The sequence below is a fragment of the Onthophagus taurus genome, chromosome 3, assembly GCF_036711975.1.
Source record: "Onthophagus taurus isolate NC chromosome 3, IU_Otau_3.0, whole genome shotgun sequence".
NCBI lineage: Eukaryota > Metazoa > Arthropoda > Insecta > Coleoptera > Scarabaeidae > Onthophagus > Onthophagus taurus.
Window position 1 is genome coordinate 24,334,541 of NC_091968.1, and position 20,747 is coordinate 24,355,287.

General features: G+C 29.5%; 2 protein-coding genes across 2 annotated transcripts in view; one reads left to right on the top strand and one right to left on the bottom strand.

The window, feature by feature from the left end:
* LOC111420585 (nuclear transcription factor Y subunit gamma) overlaps window positions 1–6,978 on the bottom strand; it is an 83,771-nt gene extending 76,793 nt beyond the window's left edge. Inside the window, exon 1 of the mRNA XM_071195425.1 lies at window positions 6,447–6,978. The gene's annotated coding sequence lies outside the window, so the exon portion shown is untranslated. The remainder of the gene's footprint in view (window positions 1–6,446) is intronic.
* On the top strand, window positions 1,844–20,453 carry LOC111420582 (uncharacterized). Its single transcript, XM_023053599.2, has 3 exons — window positions 1,844–1,990; window positions 13,988–14,755; window positions 18,855–20,453. The coding sequence occupies exons 1-3, from the start codon at window positions 1,970–1,972 to the stop codon at window positions 19,863–19,865; spliced, it is 1,800 nt and encodes a 599-aa protein (XP_022909367.2). The 5' UTR covers window positions 1,844–1,969; the 3' UTR covers window positions 19,866–20,453.
* Window positions 20,454–20,747: the final 294 nt, after the last annotated feature.

Consider the following 20,747-nt stretch of genomic DNA (forward strand, 5'->3'; position numbering starts at 1 on the left):
TTTTAGGGTTGCGAGTATTATAAGCAATGTTCGAAGATCTAGATTGTGGGGACCAATTTGCTACTTAGGCAGCATCTTTTAGATTGTTAATGGAACCGTTAGGCTGAAAGTGAGTTTCGTTTGAGAATACAATCACCTAACATTGTTTCTCCAAAAGCTAATCTATAGTTATTGAACTACAGCAAATTTTATGCAGGTTAAAATCGAGACACTCCTAAAACCCATGCAACCCAAGTCAAGTTTCATTGCAGAACCATGTAGATTTGCAGGACGAGTAGTACTGTGCATTATGGTTTGTTACGATTATGCGACGGTTGAAATTCGAATTGATGATGGGATTGTTTGGACTTACTTGGTGTTTGGCGTTGTATTGTATAGTGACAATTCTATGATGTAAGCCAACGAGTTTGTCTAGGTATAGTCGATGGTTGTGTGGTGTAGGTTGTTTTCTAGTATTATTGTGATTGTTTAGAGTTACTACGTGTGGGGATGGTTTTGAATTGTTATTACTGCAGGTGTTGCTAATTAGATGTGTAGTAGTAAAAGTTGTATCTAAAACTGCAGAGATAAAGAATCTTTCTTCATTAGTATTAAAAATATCATGACATACAAATCGTAAAAAACATTGAAAAGCAGTGTATTTGTTGCCATGATTAAATCTACTGAGGTCCATATCATATTAAAAATATGCCACAACTTACAGAAACACCTGTATATATAATTACTTTTATATGTATTATACAGTGTGACCCGTATAAACCCATTTCAAAAGGCACTTAATGCAGTGGTGTACTCAGATTTGTTGTAAAAAAAATATGACTCTTTGTCCGAAGATACAGTTTTTTACAGTTTACAATTCAAAAAAAAAATTGTCAAAATCGGATAATAAATACAAATTTTACGAGGGTGCTCCGCTTTCAAATGGGTCACACTGTATATTATTATACAGGGTGTTTCAGGTTTTTTTAGCAGAACTTTAACAGTCGATAGATCTTTTAAAATTACCATAAAAACTTCATATAAACATAGATCGACAAACACTTTGTTGTGGAGATACAGGGTGTTCAAATTAAATTGATTTTTATTTAATATTACACGTGTATTTCAACCGATATTATTGAAATTTGGTATACGGAGGTTTTTTGGCATGACAAAGACGATTATGGAGTCCGTTTTACTATAGCCGGTAGAGGGCGCTCAGTAATAATAATAATGTTAAATTGTTTTTTTTTATTAAAGTGTTAAATTCAATTTTCTTGTTTATTGACGTGCAACCTGAAACACCCTGTATAGCAGGGTTATATCATTGATGTTATTACTTTCCTATCAAAAAGAAAGTGTAACATCACATTTTGGCGCAAAAACATCACATTTTTAGCAATAAAAAAAGGATTATATTAATGGAAACTCGACTCGAATTGCAGATTATCTTAAATGGCAATTATCGTTCGAGTTCCTTCTTCATTAACTTTAAAGACCAAGTAAAGAGCTTGAATCCAAACCTAATAAAACAGATGAGACGATTAACAAACACAGACATTATCTTTTTTTTTAACCAACATTAACTTCTTTCCATCGACCGTCTGTCCACTTTCATTTTCCTCATAGGATAGGATTTCACTAGATAAAACGATTTTCTAAGTCATTTGAAAGATCTTAAGATGTTAACATAATTTATATAAAAAGATTTTTTTTGGTGGTTTTGAAATGTGGGGAATTTGAACTACAACGGTCTTCGCGGATTAAATTTATTTTTTCAACTTGTTTGAAACCAAATCCCCACTTCCTCTGAGTGGCGGCAAAAGGAAAAACTTATATATGCACGTTCGGGCCGTGGAGGACGCAGACAAGAACTAGTTGCTACACTGAGGAAAAGGGTTACCAACTGTGACGGTTTTTTTTTTGTATTTTATTATTTTGTGCTTCTTCAGTTTTTGTGTTAAAACTCGTGAAAAAGAAGGGATTTAGGATGAAGTGTTTTCATCAATTGGTAAGTTTTTTTTTATAATAATTTATTCATTGAACGAATAAATAAACAATGGTTCATTTCTTTGAAGAAATAATAAGGAAAGGGGGAAATATATGGGAACTAACTATTGTGGAAAAACTATTGTGAAAGAACGAAACGGTGAAAGTTCAAACAAAGGTTTTTTTAAGGGGGCATTTTGAATTTATTTACAGTTTTCTATGCTAATTGAAAACGCACCAAAAATAAGTAACGCATTGTTCCCCAATTTGGAAAAAGGAAACTTTAAGAATTTTAATTTGGAAAAATTAGCTCCAATTTTAGAGCATTGAGTGAAAGTTAACACTCATATTTGTAATTAAAAATAATTGGAGTCTAAAATTTGAATTGCAATTAAAATAATTGGGTTTTTCGAGATTTCTTTGTCGGAAAAATAGAAATTGAAGAAATCTTTAAAGAGAATCGATTGTTAATCCAATTAAATTTGAATTCACTTTCTGTTAGAAAGAGCATAATAAGAGAAAAATAAGAAAGTTTCTAATTAAGAAAGAAATAATTATTTAAATTAACGAATTGAAGCATTTCCATCATAGGCTCAGATATTTGGGAAATAACTAAAATTCGAACTAATACTAAACCTAGAACTAGAAACATTCGGGTTTAGCCGTCTTAAAAGACGTATGGCTAAACTAGAATGTTTCTAGTTCTAGGTTTAGTGTTAATTTTAGTTCTCGTTCTAGTTTCGAAAAATGACGTTTTTGACATAAAAACTGATGATATCTCAAGAATAATAAGATTTGGGAGAAAGTGATTAGGACAAAAATGTTCTTCATTAACCTGGGGACCACATTTCATAAACGATTAATCTCATGAATTAGTAATACCAACCTAAATTAGTCAAAAAGCGAATATTTCGAAAAATTACGTTTTTGACATAAAGAATGATGATATCTCAAGAATAAAAAGAATTGGGAGAAAGTAATTAGGACAAAAATGTTCTTCATTAACCTGGGGAACATATTTCATAAACGATTATATCTTATGAATTAGTAATACCAACCTAAATTAGTCAAAAAGCGAATATTTCGAAAAATGACGTTTTTGACATAAAAATTGATGATATCTGAAGAATAAAAAGAGATGGGAGAAAGTGATTAGGGCAAAAAATGATCTTCATTAACCTGGGGAACTTATTTCATAAACGATTATATCTCATGAATCAGCAATACCAACCTAAATTAGTCATAAAGCGAATATTTCGAAAAATGACGTTTTTGACATAAAAATTGATGATATCTGAAGAATAAAAAGAGGTGGGAGAAAGTGATTAGGACAAAAATGTTCTTCATTAACATGGGGAACATATTTCATAAACGATTATATCTCATGGATCAGTAATACCAACCTAAATTAGTCAAAAAGCGAATATTTCGAAAAATGACGTTTTTGACATAATAATGATACCTGAAGAATAAAAAGAGTTGGGAGAAAATGATAAGGACAAAAAATGTTCTTCATTAACCTGGGGAAGATATTTCATAAACGATTATATCTCATGAATTAGTAATACCAACCTAAATAAGTCAAAAATTGAATATTTCGAAAAATGACGTTTTTGACATAAATAATGATTATATCTCAGGAATAAAAAGAGGTGAGAGAAAGTGTGGACAAAAAATGTTGTTCATTAACTTGGGGAATATATTTCATAAACAATTATATTCCATGAAATAGTTATACCAACCTAAATAAGTCAAAAATCGAATATTTCGAAAAATGACGTTTTTGACATAAAAACTGCTGATATCTCAAGAATAAAAAGAGTTGAGAGAAAGTGATTAGGACAAAAAATGTTCTTCATTAGCCTGGGGAACATATTTCATAAACGGTTATATCTCATGAATTAGTCATACCAACCTAAGTTAGTTAAAAAGCGAATATTTCGAAAAATTACGTTTTGACATAAAAATTGATGATATCTGAAGAATAAAAAGAGGTAGGAGAAAGTGATTAGGACAAAAATGTTCTTCATTAACATGGGGAACATATTTCATAAACGATTATATCTCATGGATCAGTAATACCAACCTAAATAAGTCAAAAATCGAATATTTCGAAAAATGACGTTTTTGACATAAAAAATGATTATATCTCCAGAATAAAAAGAGTTGGGAGAAAGTGATTAGGACAAAAAATGTTCTTCATAAACCTGGGGAAGATATTTCATAAACGATTATATCTCATGAATCAGTAATACCAACCTAAATTAGTCAAAACGCCTATATTTCGAAAAATGACGTTTTTGACATAAAAATTGATGATATCTGAAGAATAAAAAGAGGTGGGAGAAAGTGATTGGGACAGAAAATGTTCTTCATTAACATGGGGAACTTATTTCATAAACGAGTATATCTCATGAATTAGTTATACCAACCTAAATAAGTCAAAAATCGAATATTTCAAAAAATGACGTTTTTGAGATAAAAAATGATAATATCTCAAGAATAAAAAGAGTTGGGAGAATGTGATTAGGACAAAAAATGTTCTTCATTAACCTGGGGAACATATTTCATAAACGATTATATCTCATGAATTAGTAATACCAACTTAAATAAGTCAAAATGAGAATATTTCGAAAAATGACGATTTTGACATAAAAAATGATGATATCTAAAGAATAAAAAGAGTTGGGAGAAAGTGATTCGGACAAAAAATGTTCTTCATTAACCTGGGGGACGTATTTCATAAACGATTATATCTCATGAATTAGTTATACCAACCTAAGTAAGTCAAAATACGAATATTTCGAAATATGACGTTTTTGACATAAAAAATGATAAAAATGATAATATCTCAAGAATAAAAAGAGTTGGGAGAATGTGATTAGGGCAAAAAATGTTCTTCATTAACCTGGGATACCTATTTCATAAACGATTACATCTCATGAAATAGTTATACCAACCTAAATTAGTCAAAAATGAATATTTCGAAAAATGACGTCTTTGGCATAAAAACTGATGATATCTCAAGAATAAATAGAAGTGGGAGAAAGTGATTAGGACAAAAAAAGTTTTTCATTAACCGGAGTAACATATTTAATAAACGATTATATCTCTTGAATTAGTAATACCAACCTAAATAAGTCAAAAATCGAATATTTCGAAAAATGACGTATTTGACATAAAAACTGCTGATATCTCAAGAATAAAAAGAGTTGAGAGAAAGTGATTAGGACAAAAAATGTTCTTCATTAACCTGGGGAAGATATTTCATAAACGATTATATCTCATGAATCAGTAATACCAACCTAAATTAGTCAAAAAGCGAGTATTACGAAAAATGACGTCTTTGATATAAAAACTGCTGATATCTCAAGAATAAAAAGAATTGGGAGAAAGTGATTAGGACAAAAAATGTTCTTCGTTAACCTGGGGAACATATTTCATAAACGATTATATCTTATGAATTAGTAATACCAACCTAAATAAGCCAAAAAGCGAATATTTCGAAAAATGACGTTTTTGACATAACAAATGATATCTCAAGAATAAAAAGAGATGTGAGAAAGTGATTAGGGCAAAAAATGTTCTTCATTACCCTGGGGAACTTATTTCATAAACGATTATATCTCATGAATTAGTAATACCAACCTAAATAAGTCAAAATGCGAATATTTCGAAAAATGACGTGTTTGACATAAAAAGTGATAATATCTCAATAATAAAAAGTCTTGGGAGAAATTGATTAGGACAAAAAATGTTTTTCATAAACCTGGGGAACATATTTCATAAACGGTTATATCTCATGAATTAGTCATACCAACCTAAGTTAGTCAAAGAGCGAATATTTCGAAAAATGACGTTTTTAACATAAAAATTGATGATATTTGAAGAATAAAAAGAGGTGGGAGAAAGTGATTAAGACAAAAAATGTTTTTCATTAACCTGGGGAACATATTTCATAAACGGTTATATCTCATGAATTAGTCATACCAACCTAAATAAGTCGAAAAGCGAATATTTCGAAAAATGACGTTTTTGACATAAAAAATGATAATATCTCAAGAATAAAAAGAGTTGGGAGAAAGTGATTAGGACAAAAAATGTTTTTCATTAACCTGGGGAACATATTTCATAAACGTTTATATCTCATGAAATAATTATACCAACCTAAATAAGTCAAAAAGCGAATATTTCGAAAAATGACGTTTTTGACATAAAAAATGATGATATCTCAAGAATAAAAAGAGTTGGGAGAATGTGATTAGGACAAAAAATGTTCATTATTAACCTGGGGAACATATTTCATAAACCATTATATCTCATGAATTAGTAATACCAACCTAAATTAGTCAGTAAGCGAATATTTCGAAAAGTGACGAAAAAATGCCCAATTTTGTTACATATTCTGCATTTATATGCTTCATATTTACAGTTTTTCTCAAATGTCCTTATTTTGCAACAATATCAAGTAATCTTACCTTTCCCATCTTCTTTAGTTTTGACCCCCTATCATTTTTGTTCTCCACAGCTTCTTGGTGTTTGATGTTCCTTCTAGGACTGTGTTGACCCCATTTCATTGGATAAGGTCCTTGTTCAAAACCATTTCTAGGATATCCTCCAACATTTTTGTATGGTCCCTTGCACATTCCAGCAACAAAGATTTGCCCAAAATTTGCAAGTAACTCGTTTTCTTGCTGTTTTAGCCCATAAATTCAATTCTCTCCTTGAAAGTTGAAACTTCCTTTAGAAATTGATATGATAGGATGCTGTACAGTTCCTCAAATGTCTTGTTTTTTAGTAATTCTAGGTCACAGAGTCACACAATCAATCATTTTTTATTTTCTACATAATTTGCTTCAAAATATTGTTCTAATCTTTCTAGCCACAATTTCAAATCCTCTTCTATTTTGTATGTTGAGATCAATCCAATTGTTGAACAGTATAAAACAGGTTCATCATCACCTTTTTCATTTTCCAGCATTTTAGTGTTGTTTAATACTGAATAACAATTAAAACTAGACCTAGAACTAGAAAGTTTTGTCTCCCAAAGTTGTTAACACATTTAACCCATTCTTTTAATTTCCGCACAACGTATAATTACCAAAACATTTAATTTAGTATCCTAGTAAACTATTTAAACGGGATTTATGTAGCACGAGCGTGTTTTTAATAAAATATTAACGAATAAAACTCGAAATTTATAGCGTTTGATAAACTGTCAACTCTTGAATCACAACAAAACGAAAACAAAGTGAAGTTAGCTACGATAAGATGATGTTTATAAATAATTTTTTTAATTTGGTTTTTAATTTATTATTAATTATTTATAAAAATTCATTCAAACGATTTAATTTTAAATTCAAACGAATAAATTAAATTGAATTTGAATTAAAATTTAATAATTTTTGGACGTCATAGACAAGTTTACAAATAAAATCAATAGATGGCGCTGATGATTAAAATTAACTTCATTTTAGTTGGTTCTAATTTTAGTTTTACATTTCACAAATATTAATATTTATTAAAATTGTTATTATTCCCTCTTAACAATATCGAATGTTTGTATTTATTTAATTATTATCATTTAGCTAAGAAAACTTAGATTGATAGCAATCCCGCGCGTGCATTGAATTGACAGATTCCTTTAATTTGACATCTGTCAAATTTGATTAACGTTATTATTTAAAATCGTTATTTTACACTACCAAAATCGAATAATGCAAAAGTGCAAAACTTTTCCTTCAAATTCTACATACAAGGATTTATCAAAAATGTCCAGTTTAAGAAGAATTAATTTAAGTTAAGGCAGTTTAAGAAGAATTTTAAACTAAATCAAATGCTTTATAGAACTAGTAAGTCTTATATAATTAATATAACGGTAGAAAATGCAAGAATTTGCAATAAAACTTACCTCCATAAATCTTGAATTCATATTATTTTGCAAGGTCGTTTAAGAAGAATTACAAAATAACCATGATTGAGTATTATCGATGCGGATCTACCAAAAAAAAAGCAATAAATAAAAATCCCAAAATAAAAATCCAAATACAATCGAGGAGTGAATATTAAAATGTCTTTACCTTGGGAAATCTTCAAATGGTATCTAAAAGATCCCATTCTTTCTAATAATAGTAATAGATAGTCATGTAATGACCAACGCCTTTCATATTTTGATATCCTTGAAAGTTTGCTCTCCACATTTGAATTTAGAACATGATGATTCATAATCGCAACGAAAATTCTTGATTTATCTGAAACCAAGCGTTTAAAAATAAAGATTTAGTAAAAAAAATACAGGAAATTGTATCTTATTTTCTGTTATTTTGTTATGCAACTTAACGAACCATTTAAACTGCATCAATTTAATGGTACGTTTAAAATTATTTGCACCTAATAGCTCCGGTTGAACACTTTTATTTAATTCTTTTCATAATTTACGCTCACGAAACTTCGTCAAGCGTTGAAATAAAGAATATGAATCGAAATCGTTCGTGTTTTAAGAAATTTTAATTGGTTCTTTTAATTCCAACATAAGTATATCTAGTTAAGTATTTGTAGCAAGTAAATATAGTCACTGCATGCGTGGCGGTTAAAATTGCGTAATAACCCAAGACTAAGGTGGTTGCAACACACTGCTTAAGATGAAAGGTCGCTAGTTCAATTCACCGGTTGCTCCAATACGCCACACAACAGGTTAAACAGAAGTCTATTTCCCACGTATCGAAATAAAACGTTATTCCAAACGTAGAAAAGATTATAAATAAACAAATAATCGTTCAAAAATAAATTTATTTCTTGAGAAATCAACCTAAAACTCCTCTGACATATTGTCCAGTTGCGCAAAATTTCAATTTGCGCAACGAGTCTTTGTAATTTTGGGTCTCTCTAGCACGACGAAGTTTTGCAACCAAAAACGTAGCCTCAAGATATCCTAAATAAACGTTGATTGAAATTTCAATTCTAATTTTGAATTAAAAACCAATAAAACCAATTTAAACGACCGCCTTTTAAATTCATTATGAATCGTTTACACCTCATTTTCGCATCGTTTAAGATGCTCGATTCATAAATTGATATTGCTTAATATCCCCGAGGCTAAATACGACGAGATGAGACGATGCCACTTTCAGATTCATTCATAAATTTCGTACCGATTCATTTTATCGCTTTGACCCCGATAAAAAAAGAATAAATAAAAAAAGAAAAGGTTCAAATGAAAACGAAAAGAGTGTTGTTGCAAAATCTACTTCCAATCTGAATATTTAACAGTTAGTTTCCTGCACCGCAATCAAAGTTGATGGCCTTGCTTTCGACCTTCTTGCGTAATTTTAACTTTTAATGGTAAAAATTCGTGCGGGTTTTCCTCTACGCTACTTTTCCTCAATAAACGTATTCGTTAAATTAATTGCGCAACTTGAAATTGGTTTAAAGGTTAATTTTTCTTTTTGTTAACCGAGAGAGGTCGTTACGGTTCAGAAATCCGGTCGCCTTCACCACAACTTACAAACGTTTCGGGGCTTCAAACGTTCAGGTCACGACATTAGAACATTCAGAATTACCACGCCCCAGAGGAATCGAGAACAATCGGTTCACACATATATTTAATAAAATTGAATTCTTCTGACATTTATGTTTCATTTCAAAATAAAATTGATATGTCAAAATACTATAGCAATCAATGACGATATAATCCTCTGTATAATTGGACCATGTTATGTATCACTTGACTAAGCGACAAATGAATAATGTTGAGTTTCTTGATCTCTCATCTTATCCATTTTACAAACAAGCTTCTTAATATTTCTTTTTGTTTTGTTAAAAAAGATCACATATCAAAGTCGAAATCAGATTATTAGTTACTAATTTACAAAATTAAAGTTTAAAAAAACTGGAAAAAATTCAAGAATCATCACGTGTACCAAAAAACACGTTAAAAATAAAAAGAAAGTGCGAAAAAGTGACACACTAGATTAACTTCAGTTATAAAACTTCTATTATATGATAACTAACTTCAGGTTTAAAATGTCAACCTCAATTTTGACATATTTGTAATCTTCATTAAAAATCCTTTAAACATACGTGTTTAGTACAAACACGACATATTTATCTTTAATATTAACGAAGTTATGGTCAACTTCCGGTTAAGAATGTCAACGTCAATTTTGACATATTTGTAATCGTGGTGAAAAATCCTTTAAAATGAGTCCAAATATGATACGTTTAATTCCTATATTACTCGAGATATAAGCAACTTCCGGTTTGAAATGTCAATGTCATTTTGACATATTCTTAATTTTTATAAAATGTCTTAATATTTGTCACAAAAACAAAAATATAATAAAAAAAAATCAAAAATTAAGGTTAGTATTAATATTTCAAAGTTAAATTGCTATCTTCATTATTGCTAACTTCGGGTTTAATGTTTTTTTATTCTAACTTTTTTGTTTTTTGAGATAAGTACGTCATCTTTGGACTCATTTTAAAGGTTTTTTTAATAAAGAATACATCATGAAAGAACACCATGAAGTTGTCCATTTGTCTATTATATGATAACTAACTTCAGGTTTAAAATGTCAACCTCACTTTTGACATATTTGTAATCTTCATTAAAAATCCTTTAAAATGAGTACAAACACGACATATTTATCTTCAATATTAATGAAGTTATGGTCAACTTCCGGTTAAGAATGTCAACGTCAATTTTGACATATTTGTAATCGTCGTGAAAAATCCTTTAAAATGAGTCCAAACATGATACGCTTAATTCCAATATTACTCGAGATATAAGCAAGTTCCGGTTTGAAATGTCAATGTCATTTTGACATATTCTTAATTTTTATAAAATGTCTTAATATTTGTCACAAAAATAAAAATATAATAAAAAAAATCAAAAATTAAGATTGGTATTAATATTTAAAAATTAAATTGCTATCTTCATTGTTGCTAACTTCGGGTTTAAAGCTTTTTTATTCAAACTTTTTTGTTTTTTGAGATAAGTGCGTCATGTTTGGACTCATTTTAAAGGTTTTTTAATGAAGATGACAAATATGTCAAAATTGACGTTGACGTTTCAAACCGGAAGTGATTGTATTTCTATTAATATTAAAGTTAAATATATCGAGTTTGGACTCATGTTAAAGGTTTTTTTAATAAAAAATACATCATGAAAAAACACCATGAAGTTATCCATTTGTCTATTATATGATAACTAACTTCAGGTTTAAAATGTCAACCTCACCTTTGACATATTTGTAATTTTCATTAAAAATCCTTTAAAATGAGTACAAACACGACATATTTATCTTCAATATTAATGAAGTTATGGTCAACTTCCGGTTAAGAATGTCAACGTCAATTTTGACATATTTGTAATCGTGGTGAAAAATCCTTTAAAATGAGTCCAAACATGATACGTTTAATTCCTATATTACTCGAGATATAAGCAACTTCCGGTTTGAAATGTCAATGCCATTTTGACATATTCTTAATTTTTATAAAATGTCTTAATATTTGTCACAAAAACAAAAATATAATAAAAAATTAAGGTTGGTATTAATATTTAAAAATTAAATTGCTATCTTCATTGTTGCTAACTTCGGGTTTAAAGCTTTTTTATTCTAACTTTTTTGTTTTTTGAGATAAGTGCATCATGTTTGGACTCATTTTAAAGGTTTTTTAATGAAGATGACAAATATGTCAAAATTGACGTTGACGTTTCAAACCGGAAGTGATTGTATTTCTATTAATATTAAAGTTAAATATGTCGAGTTTGGACTCATTTTAAAGGATTTTTTATGAACTTGACTAATATGTCAAAATTAAAAGTTGAAAGTTCGGATTTTTTGGTTTTTTGAGATAAATGCGTCATGTTTGGATTTAAAAGTTTTTTTAATAAATAATACATCATGAAAAAACACCATGAAGTTGTCCATTTGTCTATTATATGATAACTAATTTCAGGTTTAAAATGCCAACCTCGATTTTGACATATTTGTAATCCTCATTAAAAATCCTTTAAAATGAGTACAAACACGACATATTTATCTTTAATATTAATGAAGTTATGATCAACTTCCGGTTAAGAATGTCAACGTCAATTTTGACATATTTGTAATCGTCGTGAAAAATCCTTCAAAATGAGTCCAAACATGATACGTTTAATTCCAATATTACTCGAGATATAAGCAACTTCCGGTTTGAAATGTCAATGTCATTTTGACATATTCTTAATTTTTATAAAATGTCTTAATATTTGTCACAAAAACAAAAATATAATAAAAAAATAAAAAATTAAGGTTGGTATTAATATTTAAAAATTAAATTGCTATCTTCATTGTTGCTAACTTCGGGTTTAAAGCTTTTTTATTCTAACTTTTTTGTTTTTTAAGATAAGTACGTCATGTTTGGACTCATTTTAAAGGTTTTTTAATGAAGATGACAAATATGTCAAAATTGACGTTGACGTTTCAAACCGGAAGTGATTGTATTTCTATTAATATTAAAGTTAAATATGTCGAGTTTGGACTCATTTTAAAGGATTTTTTATGAAGTTGACGAATATGTCAAAACTAAAAGTTGAAAGTTGGAACTTTTCGGTTTTTTGAGATAAATGCGTCATGTTTGGACACATTTTAAAGGTTTTTTTAATAAAGAATACATTATGAAAGAACACCGTGAAGTTGTCCATTTGTCTATTATATAATAAATGATAACTAACTTCAGGTTTAAAATGTCAACCTCACTTTTGACATATTTGTAATCTTCATTAAAAATCCTTTAAAATGAGTACAAACACGACATGTTTATCTTCAATATTAAAGAAGTTATGGTCAACTTCCGGTTAAGAATGTCAACTTCAACTTTGACATATTTGTAATCGTCGTGAAAAATCCTTTAAAATGAGTCCAAACATGATACGTTTAATTCCAATATTACTCGAGATATAAGCAACTTCCGGTTTGAAATGTCAATGTCATTTTGATATATTCTTAATTTTTATAAAATGTCTTAATATTTGTGACAAAAACAAGAATATAATAAAAAAAAATAAAAAATTAAGGTTGGTATTAATATTTAAAAATTAAATTGCTATCTTCATTGTTGCTAACTTCGGGTTTAATATTTTTTATTCTAACTTTTTTGTTTTTTGAGATAAGTGCGTCATGTTTGGACTCATTTTAAAGGTTTTTTAATGAAGATGACAAATATGTCAAAATTGACGTTGACGTTTCAAACCGGAAGTGATTGTATTTCCATTAATATTAAAGTTAAATATGTCGAGTTTGGACTCATTTTAAAGGATTTTTTATGAACTTGCCAAATATGTCAAAATTAAAAGTTGAAATGTGTTTTTAAAAATGAACAATGTTTATACTCCAATATATTTTATAAATTTATTAACTCTACCGGTTTCGGCCTAGACCATTGTCAGGAGTCTCGTTGTTTAAGGTTGAGGTTAGAAAACATATTCAAATTTACATTCAATTACATTCAAATTTTGATATATCATTAACGGACTGTAAAATGAAACAGAATGATGTATTGAAACTGATGTAAATCGAAAGTTTTAACAATTATTGTATTACCTAAACTTAGAAAACGAGAAATTTATAAAATATATTGGAGTATTTAAACATTGGTTATTTTTAAAAACACATAATATACCAATATGGATGAAAACCCATTTACCTATTAATAATTAGTAATAATAATTAATAATCAAATTAAACTTGACATTGATAACTAAAAGTTTTTTTCGCGACTAAACCCGAATGAAATGTTTATCCGATAAGATGAGAGATGTTAATCTATTTGTAGAGTCCTGAAGATGGCTAAGGGCCGAAACTAGTTAGACTTAAATTCAATATAAAATAATAACATGTGATGTATAACGCGGTCCAATTCTTGTTCCCTTCTTATAACACCTACAAATAAAGTTACGACTTAATTTAATTAAATTTATTAATTTTTAAATGTATATTTGGTTGCATAAACTACATTAATTTATTTTAATTTTTAGTGTATTCCACTTCTATTAGTAACTTTACTAATATCTGAATCGGAATCGAAAAGAGTCCGAGTTCGCCCGGTTCATCAAGAAGACGAAGAACAATACGAAGATAAACAACAACCCGTTGAATATTACGAAGCGGTTCCTCAAGATTCCCAAGATCAAAGAGTCGTTTATATATCAGCAGCTGATCAATACAACGGTCTTTACGGCCAACCTTCAGCGTCTTCGAGATCATCCCAACAAGACAATTACATCCAACCCGTTCGAGGTTTGAGTAAAACGAAAACGAAAGAACCTTCGAAATCACCCCCGGTTCAAACGATTAGAAATTATAACAAAGTTAACGATGATGGTTCGTTTACTTTTGGGTATGAGGCTGCTGATGGAAGTTTTAAGGAAGAAACTAGGGGAACTGATTGCGTCGTGAGAGGGAAATACGGATACGTTGATCCTGATGGGAATAAAAGGGAGTTTACTTATGTTAGTGGAAATCCCTGCGATCCTAACGCGCCGAAAGAAGAACAAGAACCGGAAAGGGATCAAGATAGGAGTAGGGAAGTTGAAAAGGATGATGATGGAGTTCCGAATTATCCAAATTATCCCAATTACCCGATTAGGCCGGTCCAAAGACCGATTCAAAGACCCGTTGTGACAACCCCTGCTCCAAAACCTTCCGTTACTTTGTTCCAAAACAATTATGTTAGGGATGAAGAAGAAGAGGAGGAGGAAGAAGAAGATGTTCCTGTACCAATTTCTAGACCTCAACCAGTTCAGGTAAACTATTTGACTTAATTAAAATATTAGTTTTACAAAAAGAGAATGAGTTACAACTAGTGATGGAATCAATTTATTAGTACTTATTAATTAGTACTTAATTGGACGAATTATTTCAAAATGGCGACTATCAACTTTTTTTTTAATGGAATGCCAAAATTTCTTTTTTATTATTGAGATACTAAAAACATTCTTTTTACGATGGTATTTTGTTTTTCTTAAAAAATCATTTCTTTCCGCATCAAAAAGCAAACTAACATTTTAATCTAGTAGCTCATGAATGTTTTACACTCGATGTTATTTTTGTCCAAATATCAAGTAGCGGTAGACACAAAAGAACAATTGAACTTTAATCTAGTAGTCAAACGTCAGCCAATGCTATCAATCTATTGACTCCATTGAACGACGTTTCAATTTACGTATTGAAAAAGTAGGAAAACATTTTTATTTGATGTAAATTTTTAATTTTGAGTTTCAAAAAGTAGATGTTTATTCCAAAATAAGGTTTAATTGTTTCTTTTGTGTCAACGGCTACAAAAATAACATCGAGTAAAACATTCATGCGCTACTAGATTAAAATGTTAATTTGCTTTTTGATGAGAAAAGACATGAATTTTTCAGAAAAACGAAATACTATCGTAAAAAGAATGTGTTTAGGATCTCAACAATAAAAAAAAATTATGGCATGCCATTTAAAAAAAATTGTTGAAAGGCGCCATTTTGAAATAATTCGTTCAATTGAAAATCTGGTCACCATCACCATCGTGTAGAGAATGTCCTAAAACATATTACTGCCAAATATTTTGAAAGTAGTACCCATAGTTCGGCTAAAAAAAATAAGGCGCTTACTCTGAAACAGGCTGTATAAAATCTCTTGTTGTAGCTTCGTCTAGTTTTCTTCTCTTTGCTTGTAATTCATCATCACATTCATTACTAACAGAACTGTCGCTGTTATCAGTTATCACTTTCGATTATTAATTAAAGTATCCTCTTTTTAATACAAAAAGCGGTTTTGAAAAATCACTTTCAGTTCTTGAGAAATAAATTTTTCAATTTTCGCCGATTGTATATGAGTATGAAAATTGCCCAAAGTGTCAATAAAAGTGTCCTCTTTCCAATGAAGCAACCTGTTTTGGAAAATAATTTTTAATTTTTGAGAAAACAATATTTGAAGTTTTGATAGAATTTTCGATGTTGCGATTTTCATCGATAATTTTCAAAATTCGCTATAAAATTAATTTATTGAAGGATCTTTGTGAAAATATCACCAATTATTAATTAAAGTGTCCTCTTTTTAATGCAATAAGCCGTTTTGAAAAATTACTTTTAGTTCTTGAGAAAAAAATTTTTGAAATATTTCGAATTTTGCAATTTTCGCCGATTAAGCTTTAAAAATTCGAATAAAATCAATTTCTTAGAATATGAGTATGAAAATTTCCCAAAGTGTTAATAAAAGTGTCCTTTTTCCAATGAACCAACCCGTTTTGAAAAATAACGTTTAGTTTTTGAGAAAACAATATTTGAAGTTTTAATAACATTTTCGATGTTGCAATTTTCCTCGATAATTTTCAAAATTCGCTATAAAATTAATTTCTTGAAGGATCCTTGTGGAAATATCACCAATTATTAATTAAAGTATCCTCTTTTTAATACAAAAAGCCGTTTTGGAAAATCGCTTTTAGTTTTTGAGAAAAAAATTTTGGAAACGATCGACATTTTTTTCGATTTTGCAGTTTTCGCCGATTAAGTTTTAAAAATTCGTATAAAATCCACTTCTTGGAATATGAGTATGAAAATTTCCGAAAGTGTTAATAAGAGTGCCCTCTTTTCAATGAACCAACCCGTTTTGAAAAATAACTTTTAGTTTTTGAGAAAACAATATTTGAAGTTTTGATCAAATTTTCCATGTTGCAATTTTCCTCGATAATTTTCAAAATTTGCTATAAAATTAATTTCTTGAAGGATCCTTTTGGAAATATCACCAATTATTAATTAAAGTATCCTCTTTTTAATGCAAAAAGCCGTTTTGAAAAATCACTTTTAGTTCTTGAGAAATAAATTTTTGAAATATTTCGAATTTACCAATTTTCGTCGATTAAGTTTTGAAAATTCGTAAAAAATCCATTTCTTGGAATATGAGTATGAAAATTTCCCAAAGTGTCAATAAAAGTGTCCTCTTTCCAATGAACCAACCCGTTTTGAAAAATAACTTTTAGTTTTTGAGAAAACAATATTTGAAGTTTTGATAAAATTTTCGATGTTGCAATTTTCATCGATAATTTTCAAAATTCGCTATAAAATTAATTTCTTGAAGGATCCTTGTGGAAATATCACCAATTATTAATTAAAGTATCCTCTTTTTAATGCAAAAAGCCGTTTTGAAAAATCACTTTTAGTTCTAGAGAAATAAATTTTTGAAATATTTCGAATTTAGCAATTTTCGTCGATTAAGTTTTGAAAATTCGTAAAAAATCCATTTCTTGGAATATGAGTATGAAAATTTCCCAAAGTGTCAATAAAAGTGTCCTCTTTCCAATGAACCAACCCGTTTTGAAAAATAACTTTTAGTTTTTGAGAAAACAATATTTGAAGTTTTGATAAAATTTTCGATGTTGCAATTTTCATCGATAATTTTCAAAATTCGCTATAAAATTAATTTCTTGAAGGATCCTTGTGGAAATATCACCAATTATTAATTAAAGTATCCTCTTTTTAATGCAAAAAGCCGTTTTGAAAAATCACTTTTAGTTCTTGACAAATTTTTGAAATATTTCGAATTTAGCAATTTTCGTCGATTAAGTTTTGAAAATTCGTATAAAATCCATTTCTTGGAATATGAGTATGAAAATTTCCCAAAGTGTTAATAAGAGTGTCCTCTTTCCAATGAACCAACACGTTTTGCAAAATAACTTTTAGTTTTTGAGAAAACAATATTTGAAGTTTTGATAAAATTTTCGATTTTGCAATTTTCATCAATAATTTTCAAAATTCGCTATAAAATTCATTTCTTGAAGAATCCTTGTGGAAATATCACCAATTATTAATTAAAGTATCCTCTTTTTAATGCAAAAAGCCGTTTTGAAAAATCGCTCTTAGTTCTTGAGAAATAAATTTTTGAAATATTTCGAATTTTGCCATTTTCGCCAATTAAGCTTTAAAAATTCGCTATAAAATTCATTTCTTGAAAGATCCTTGTGGAAATATCACCAATTATTAAATAAAATATCCTCTTTTTAATGCAACAAGCCGTTTTGAAAACTCACTTTCAGTTTTTGTGATATGATCGACAATTTTTTCCAATTTTCGCCGATTAAGGGCCGGTTTATCAATGTCGAGTTAAATCTGTTAGATACGCAACTCATGGATAAACTTGCCTAACAGATAACATTAGAAACGGAAATGAAACGTAATTGGTGAAATTTGAATAATTGGCTTTAGTTTATGAAGTTGATATAAACAGCTGATGTATTGGAGGTTATCGTTCCCGTGTACTTTCGGTATTGTGCTTTGTTTTCAAAAACCTCTTCTATAATGGAATTCCTACATGAATATTTATTAGACAGCGATAAAGTTGAGGATATTGTCCAACTCTTAAATTATAAACGACGACCATATATTAAAAAAGAAAGACAGAAGTCAAAACCACTTTGAGGAGTTGGACGACCACGTTTTTTTGCCAAATCCATCAGCAAGTTCTTTTCTGCTGTACTAAAATTTGATGATCTTTTCTATCTCTTGCTTATCCATTACCACAATTATAAGCTTAATTTATTTTTGACGTTATATTTTAATTTTATTGTCAATTCCTTTCACCAAGCAACCAAACTTGTGCTCACATTTTTTGACAATATCTAATAGGTAAACCCTTAACCAGTACTTCAATCTGGTGGGTATCCAAATGTCCTATTTATCTATAAGATTACCCTAAACTACGGGTGGATAAACGATTCGTCGACGTTACCTATCAGCTACAATTTTAATTGACAGATAAATCGTCTTAACTAGATATTGATAAACCGGTCCTAAGTTTTAAAAATTCGTTCCATCACTAGTTACAACATTCAAATTTATTTCAAATTAATATCTCTTTTTTAAATAGCCAATCAGGTCTAGACCATCAACAACGATTTACATCCCAAGACCACAATACGTTGAACAACCACAAACGGAAGCTCCTCGATATCAAACACCTAAATATTTAAGCATCCCATCAACGACGCCTTCCTCGTTAATTTACAAGAATACAATAACTCCAATTAGCATAACTCCGAGACCAACTCCAAGACCGGAACCTGTAACAACTTACAGACCGCAAACTCTTCAATTAAGTGTAACACCTAAATCACCGTTGTTATTTACAAAACCGTTATCTGCTTACGCGACAAGACCGAGTTACATAACAACCCCTTCACCGAGTTATTCATCATCTTACACGCCATCATATCCATCTTATACCTCTTCGTCGGCGGGATCAAGAGGAAATTTAGATTTTGACGCCGAATTCCAAAAATTCCAACAAGAAAATACCATCGTTTCGTCAACTCCAACGAGTGTACCAAAAGCTGTTACTAAAGCCGCAACTTTATCAACGCCGAAAGCGAATCCAACTCTATCGAATTCAGGTCAAGTTTATTCCTCAGCTTTAGTTTATGATCCAAAATCAGGTCAATATAACACGCAGTTGTATCAAGCTTTGCCTCAAACCGACGGCGATTTTACGTTAAATCAAAAAATTCAACCTTACGTGTTTACCCCGCAACAACAATTATTGAATTTCCAACAATTACAATCTCAAAGTCCTTTGTATAGGGGATCAAGTCAAAGTGGGGGGAGACAACAACAACAACAACAACAACAACATCAACAGCAGCAACCGAGTCAAGCTTTGTATCAACAACAACAAGCTGAGTTACAATTTCAAAATTCAGCCCAATTATACGCGCAACAACAAAAAGCTCGACAACAACAACAATCTCAACAACCGCAAAGTCAACCGACGCAAACTCAACAACAAACTTCGCCGCAACAATTTTATTACGTCCAACCTCAACCATCTTATACAGGTGGACAAATAGATGCGTTTTTAAGGGGTCATAATATACAGTTTTAAGTTATTTTATTAAATTTATTCTTATTGAGCGATAATTTTTTTTTTTTAATTAGAAAAACAAAGACGAATTATCGAATTTTTTAAATGTTGTGTGACGAAATAAAAAAAAAATAAATAAATAAATAAATAACATGTTATTATCATCGTTAGGTTGAAAATTAGATGGTAAAAAGTAAAAACAATGTGTAAATAATACACTTCTTAAGAGTGAAAGTAATTTCAAAGAGAGTGAGACACGCCCGATGTGTTGCGCAATTTTCTATTCACTTCACTTTCTTGTACGACGAGGAATGTATGAAAAGAAGCGGAATTATGCGTGGTAATTACGAACGTTAAAAAATTTTTTTTACGAACGATTACGATGTACGACATTGTATATAAAATGAAATTATCGATAAATTTAATAATAAATTAAAATGAATAAAAATAAATAAAACAGTTATTTTAAGATAATTTTGAAAAAAAAAATGGTTACCCTGTTCTTTCTATTTTTTAATAATCGACGATAATCGATTTAAGTATTATTTTATGTAATCCGTATTTTATTTTTATTATTTTTGTAATAAATAAAATTGTGTATATAAACAATTGGTTTTATTTTATTGCAATAAAACCTTGATATGACAGATTAATATGGGGAAGGGAGTGTCCATTATAGCCAAAAGAATATTTTAATGCAAACAAATTCGGACTGAAATCCAGATCGTTGCGTTCAGGCTTCCTGACTTTATATTTATACCAAGAACTAAGAGGATCTAAGAGGTTTGCTATATTCCGGGAATATTCGTGAACGGCCAGCGTTGAATAACAATTAAAACTAGAACTAACACTAGACCTAGAACTAGAAAGTATCGGGTTTCTAGTTCTAGGTCTAGTGTTAGT

Bases quoted from the DNA above. Each gene is read 5' to 3' on its own strand.
- LOC111420582 (XM_023053599.2), top strand. From the start codon at position 1,970: ATGAAGTGTTTTCATCAATTG. The intron at 1,991-13,987 runs GTAAGTTTTTTT...TTTAATTTTTAG, and splicing joins TGAAGTGTTTTCATCAATTG to TGTATTCCACTTCTATTAGT. The intron at 14,756-18,854 runs GTAAACTATTTG...TTTTTTAAATAG, and splicing joins CTAGACCTCAACCAGTTCAG to CCAATCAGGTCTAGACCATC.